At 48.2% G+C, this 6,041-nt stretch overlaps 1 protein-coding gene across 1 annotated transcript in view; it reads left to right on the top strand.

Moving 5' to 3' along the window:
* Positions 1–4,447, top strand: part of CUNH8orf82 (chromosome unknown C8orf82 homolog) — a 15,182-nt gene extending 10,735 nt beyond the window's left edge. Inside the window, exon 3 of the mRNA XM_070941935.1 lies at positions 3,477–4,447. Within this exon, the coding sequence (XP_070798036.1) occupies positions 3,477–3,904 (428 nt within the window). The 3' untranslated portion in view covers positions 3,905–4,447. The remainder of the gene's footprint in view (positions 1–3,476) is intronic.
* Positions 4,448–6,041: the final 1,594 nt, after the last annotated feature.

The raw sequence follows: 6,041 nt of genomic DNA, 5'->3' as shown, positions 1-6,041 counted from the left end.
TCTATTCTATTCTATTCTATTCTATTCCATTCCATTCCATTCTATTCCATTCATTTCATTCCATTTCATTCCATTCCATTCTTCATTTCTGTTCTGTTCTATTCTATTCTATTCTATTCTATTCTATTCTATTCTATTCTATTCTATTCTATTCTATTCTATTCTTCATTTCTATTCTATTCTACTCCACTCCACTCCACTCCACTCCACTCCATTCCATTCCATTCCATTCCATTCCATTCCATTCCATTCCATTCCATTCTATTCTAATCCTATTCTTCTGTTGCTTTGCACGTACGCAGTTTCTGCACAGAGACCAGTTCCTTGTGTGTCTAATCGCACTTGGCCAAATAAAATATTCAATTTTTAAAAAATGCAATCAGATTTCTAGAGCGTCCCGCTCAGAGGTCGCTTTCACAAATGCGGCGACCGAGTTCCCCCTGAGTTCTGCTTTTTTCCCCTTCCAGCTGCATCTCTTCCAGGATGCGGTCTCCGTTCTCTCTCTCTCTCTTTGTCATTGGAATGAAATAGAGGGGAGCCAGGGCTCTGCAACCTCTAAATAACCTGTCAAAAATGCCCCCCTTTCTCCTCTCCTGTCCTCTCTTCCTCCACCAAGCAGCAAACCTTGTGCCCTCTTTCCACACGCTGGCCTTACCCCATCCGTAGGGATTTGCCCTTGTTATGTAAGGGTCTGAATCAGGGAGCTGGGCTTTTTGCCAGCCGCCTCCCGTCCCTCTCACTCGACTTCCCTGGCTCCCGGCCGAAAGCAAACACCGGGCTTTCTGCATCTTCATTTCCGCTTCCCGATTACAGGTCTGCAGCCTGTGCTGCGAATAATTCAAATTGATGAGTCGTGTACCCTGCTGGTGCTTGTAAAGGCCACTGGTGGGGGGCTTCGGGCCAGGGTTGTTTAGTGGGGCTACCAAGACCGAGCAGGACAGCGGGAGCGAATTCCAAGAAAAAAGGAAAACGTACAGGGGGGAGACTCTTCCCTGGGGGCTCAGAGAAGAGACCGAGAGAAGAGAACCTCTGTAGCTCAGGGTCGAACGGAGGGGTCCATAGTGGTCCCTGAGCTCAGTGGCTTTCTTGCAGATGTTTCATGACCCAACTAGGTAGCATCCTCAATGCTAGAAGGTAGCAGAGATTATGTTATCCAGTTGGTCATGAATCATCTGCAAGAAAACAACCAAAAAGCACGAAGGACCCCACAATCCTCCTCTTCCTCTTCCTCCTCCTCCTCCTTTCTCTGTCAGGGCGCTGATTGATCCCATTCTGCTTTTGGGATAATCGCACCTTGATTAAGAGGAGTGGATCGAGGCTTTTCCTTGCAAGCATACTTTAAGAAAACAAAACCCGAAGATATTTCTTCTAAGAAAACTCATTTATTTGTTATAAAGAAAATAAAACATCTAACTGATCTAATCAGTTACATTTTGAATAAAAGTTCGTGCCGGCTGCTTCTCAGCAGTCGGACTTCTTGGCAAGAGAAGAAAGAAAAGTGTGTGAAAGAATGTGGGTGGACATGCGCAGTTTAGCTTACTGATAAGGATTCTTGGCAAACTACGGAAAGTCTGATAGTCCAGAAATGAGAGCTCAGCTGGTAAATAAAAAACGCAGTGGCATTCTCCTCCTCATCATCATCTTCCTCCTTCTCCTTCTCCTCCTCCCCCGGATTGATGTTGCATTGGGAAGGGGCCACTTCCGAGAAAGCCCTTTTTTGGGGTCCCACCAGGCATACAGGTAGTCCTCTACCTATGACCGCAATTGAGCCCAAAATTTCCACTGCTAAGCCAGGAATTTGTCGGTGCATTTTGCCTTCATTTTATCACCTTTTTTGCCCCCATTGTTAAGTGAATCCCTGCAGTCATTAAGCGAATCACGCAGCCATTAAGCAAATCTAGCTTCCCGCATTGACTTTGCTTGTCGGAGGCCATCCGGGAAGGTCACCAATGGTGACCTGGGACCCTGCATACACTGTAAATACAGTTGCCAAGTGTCCGAATTTTATTTTTTTTTTAAATAAATTTTTATTATAGTTCAAAAAAACAAAAACAAAAACAAAAGTATAATAGTTTTTCTATCACGGGGTAACATCACCAAAATATCCATGTATAGATACACCAATAATCAGAAAGTAAAAATAGAAACTATTTACACATTCTTATATACAAATTTACATTTCCAATACTTACTGATTACCATAATTATACCATCATCTATAATTATGTGTCCGAATTCTGATCACGTGACTGGGGGGTGGGGGACATTGTAACCGGTAATAGCAATAACCTAAATCCGTGGTGGCGAACCTATGGCACGGGTGCCGGAAGTGGCACACAGAGCCATTTCTCCGGGCACACCAGCCGTCACCCGTTGCTCTTCCAGGTTACGGCGTGCACATGCGTGCCGGCCAGCTGAACTTCGTGCGCAGGGGAGCGCCGGAACTGGAAGAGCAGTTCCTCGGTGCGCGTGTGTGCGTGCAGGGAAGCTGAGCTTCCGGTTTCCGGCATGCGCATGTACGCCAGCCAGCTGGTCATTACACATGCATGTGTGCGAGAAATTGGAAGACGAGGTGACCAGCGTGCATGCACATGCCGGAATCTGGAAGATCAGCTTCCTGGTGGGCACATGTGCGCCGGGGAACTGCTCTTCTGGTTTCTAGTGCTTCCCCGCACGCGTGCGCGCACTCCCGTGCCGAAAAGGTTCGCCAGTGGGGGGAGCCACTGTTTTGCAGGGCCTCTCTGCAGGGGTGAAATGTAAAATTTGTTAGTACCAGTTCTGTGAGCGTGGCTTGGTTGGGGGGGGGGGGTAATGTGACTGGGTGGGCGTGGCCAACTTTTTTTAAAAAAAAAACTTTTAAAAGCATTTTTTTTGCCCGAAGAGGTTGTAGAAAAAATGCTTTTAAAAGGCTCTGACGATCCCAGCTGAGTTGCCTAATTGGCAGAGGCTTTTTTTTTCTTTTAAAAGCATTTTTTATTTATTTATTTATTTATTGCTTTTAAAAGAAAGAGAATGCCTCTGATGATCAGGCAACTCAGCTGGGATCGTCAGAGCCGAAGGGGTTGTAGAAAACATGCTTTTAAAAGGCTCTGACGATCCCAGCTGAGCCGTGCGATCATCAGAGGCTTTTTTAAAAACTTTTAAAAGCATTTTTTTTTAAAAAAAATTATTATTTTTTCAGCCGACGAAAAAATGCTTTTAAAAGTAAAAAAAAAACCAGCCTCTGATGATCCCGCAGCTCAGCTGGGCATGGGGGCGAGGACAGGGATTTTTGCTCCCGGTTCTCCGAACCACTCGCCTCCATCGCTACCGGATTGGGCGATCCGGTCTGAACCGGGAGCATTTCACCCCTGCTCTCTGGCTTCTCACCCCAGCCAATGTGGAGGGACGCACCCATCCCTCTCTGCCCTACTCTTGCCCCACTGAGCCTGGCCGTGCCCCGGTGACCGGCCTCTGCTTTCCCTCCCCCCCTGCAGACAAGCCGTTCCTGGTCTTCTTCTTCAAGCAGCTGAAGCTGAACCGCAGCGGCCGCTACGAGGACTCCTTCCCTTACCTGTCGCCCTGCGGCCGGGAGCACAACTACATCCGTTGCGATGACCGGCCCATCGTCTTCACGCACCTCCTGGAAGGACCCCCGGGCCAGCAGTCGCTGTCCTTCTGCGGGGGCGCAGAACGCCTGGCCGTGCCCTTCCAGCCAGAGAAGCTGGTCATGTTGGCTGAGAACGGGCGGGTCTATCACCCGGGGCCGGAAAAGGCTGGTGGAGTGGGATTGGTCAAGTCATCCTTGGCCTTTGAGCTGAGCCCTTGCTTTGAGTACCAGGACGGACCCGGTCAACCGCCCACTCATTTCCGTTGGCAGGAGAAGAGGTACCTTCTCACGAACGAGCTGCTGAGGTTGATTTGAGGCCGCTGTAGAGCGAGGAATGCCTTCCAATGCCCAGAGGTCTTCTTGTTGGCATCCTTGGCTTGACAGAAACCCAAACAACGTCCCTCCTGTCATTCCAGGTGCCCCATTTATCCCAGGAGACCATCTCAAGAAGGTCTTCTTGTTGGCCCTCTTGGGCATCCTTGGCTTGACAGAAACCCAAACCACGTCCCACCTGCTATTCCAGGTGCCCCATTTATCCCAGGAGACCATCTCAAGAAGGTCTTCTTGTTGGCCCTCTTGGGCATCCTTGGCTTGACAGAAACCCAAACCACGTCCCACCTGCTATTCCAGGTGCCCCATTTATCCCAGGAGACCATCTCAAGAAGGTCTTCTTGTTGGCCCTCTTGGGCATCCTTGGCTTGACAGAAACCCAAACCACGTCCCTCCTGCCATTCCAGGTGCCTCGATTCTCCCAGGAGACCATCTCAAGAAGGTGTCTGGAAGCGTCCGTCCAGAACCCCAGTAGGGCAGGGATCCTGGACAGAATCTCTCAGAATAAAAATCATTTTATGCTTTGTGCGCAGGACTGGTCTGTGTTCAGGCCATTGCATGGCTTAAGTGCAGGGCCTTCTCACTTCCTCGAGCTCGCTCCATGGACAACCAAGTGTTCCTTTTCAGCAGTGTGACGGGTGGCCTATAAATGTAATGAATAAATATAAACAAACTAAAGCCCAATTTTGCTTAGCAGCCGGAAACTCAGCTGGATGATGAGCAGATTCCTCAGATGCAGGCTATGGGTACGTGAAAGATCTCCGGGGCAGTCTTTCTTTACCTTGGACTCTCTTGAACAAACTCACCGTAATTATCATAGAAACCTAAGGCTGGAAGGGACCTTGGAGGTCTTCTAGTCCAACCCTCTCCTCAGGCAGGAAAGCCTATAGCAACCAGGTCAAATAATTGCCTAATCTTTTCTTAAAAGCTTCCAGTGTTGGAGCATCCACAACTTCTGGAGGCAAGTTGTTCCACTGGTTAATTGTTCTCACTGTCAGGGAATTCCTCCTTAGTTCCAGGTTGATTAGTTTCCATCCGTTGCTTTTTGTCCTGTCCTCAGGTGCTTTGGAGAATAGCTTGACTCCCTTTTCTCTGTAAGAGCCCCTCAAGTATCAGGTTTCCCCAAGCCTTCTCTTCCTTAGACTAAGCCTACTGAGTTCCCTTAGCCCAGAGGTCTTCAAAGTTGGCAGCTTTAAGACTTGTGGACCTCAGCTCCCAGAATTGGGGCCAAACTATTTAATTCGATTTTATCTCTGCTTTTTAAATTTTGTATGTATGTATTTTATTGTTGGCTGTTCACCGCCCTGAGTCCTTCGGGAGTAGGGCGGTATATAAATCAAATAAAAGTAAAAGTAAAGTAAAGAATTCTGGGAGCTGCCAACTTTGAAGACCTCTGCCTTAGCCGTTCATTGTATGATTTCCCTTAATTAAAAATATTGTTCTGCTGGCTTTCCGTTCTGTTAGTCCATCCAGCTTGGCCAAAGCCCTTTGACAAAGCCCTGGCAAAACCCCAGAACCCAAATCAGCAAGCTGTAGTAGTGGTAGGAGGGAGGGAGGGAGGGAGGGAGCAGTTTAAGGAAGGTCCTTCTCATTTGCCTATCTGGAGGTAAGATTTTCCTGGCTGTTGAATAGCCCTGGAATAGTTTATAGCAATTCTGACGACTTTAAGACCTGTGGACTTCAAGTCCCAGAATTCCCCAGCTAGGGAGGGAGGGAGGGAGGAAATGAGGGAGGGAGGGATGAATTGGATGGATAGGAGAGGGAGGGAGAAATGAGGGAGGGATGAATGGATAGGGGAAAGAAGGGAGGGAGGGAGGGATAGGGGAGGAAGGAAAGAAATGAGGGATGGATTGGATGGATAGGAAAGGGAGAGAGGAAGGAAGGAAGGAAATAAGGGATGGATGGATAGGCGAGGAAGGACAGGAAGAGAGGACGGACGGAAGGAACTGGTTATTGCTTGCACACAAGCGAAGAATTGATGGGTTTTGCAATCCTGCATACTCATTGGCTGGATTCAGACCACCTAATACGCCAGCTTCTTCAATTTAGAAGACACTTCAATTGTGGTCTTTCAAACTTGAGGTGTGGAGCACAACTTCCAGACTTCCTCAGCCAGCATGGT

The sequence above is a fragment of the Pituophis catenifer genome, unplaced genomic scaffold (genome assembly GCF_029215685.1).
Source record: "Pituophis catenifer annectens isolate HBS135680 unplaced genomic scaffold, rPitCat1.0.hap2 SCAF_3, whole genome shotgun sequence".
NCBI classification, from domain to species: domain Eukaryota; kingdom Metazoa; phylum Chordata; class Lepidosauria; order Squamata; family Colubridae; genus Pituophis; species Pituophis catenifer.
Note: the sequence above shows the minus strand (reverse complement) of the source record. Positions and strands in the feature narration are given on the sequence as shown.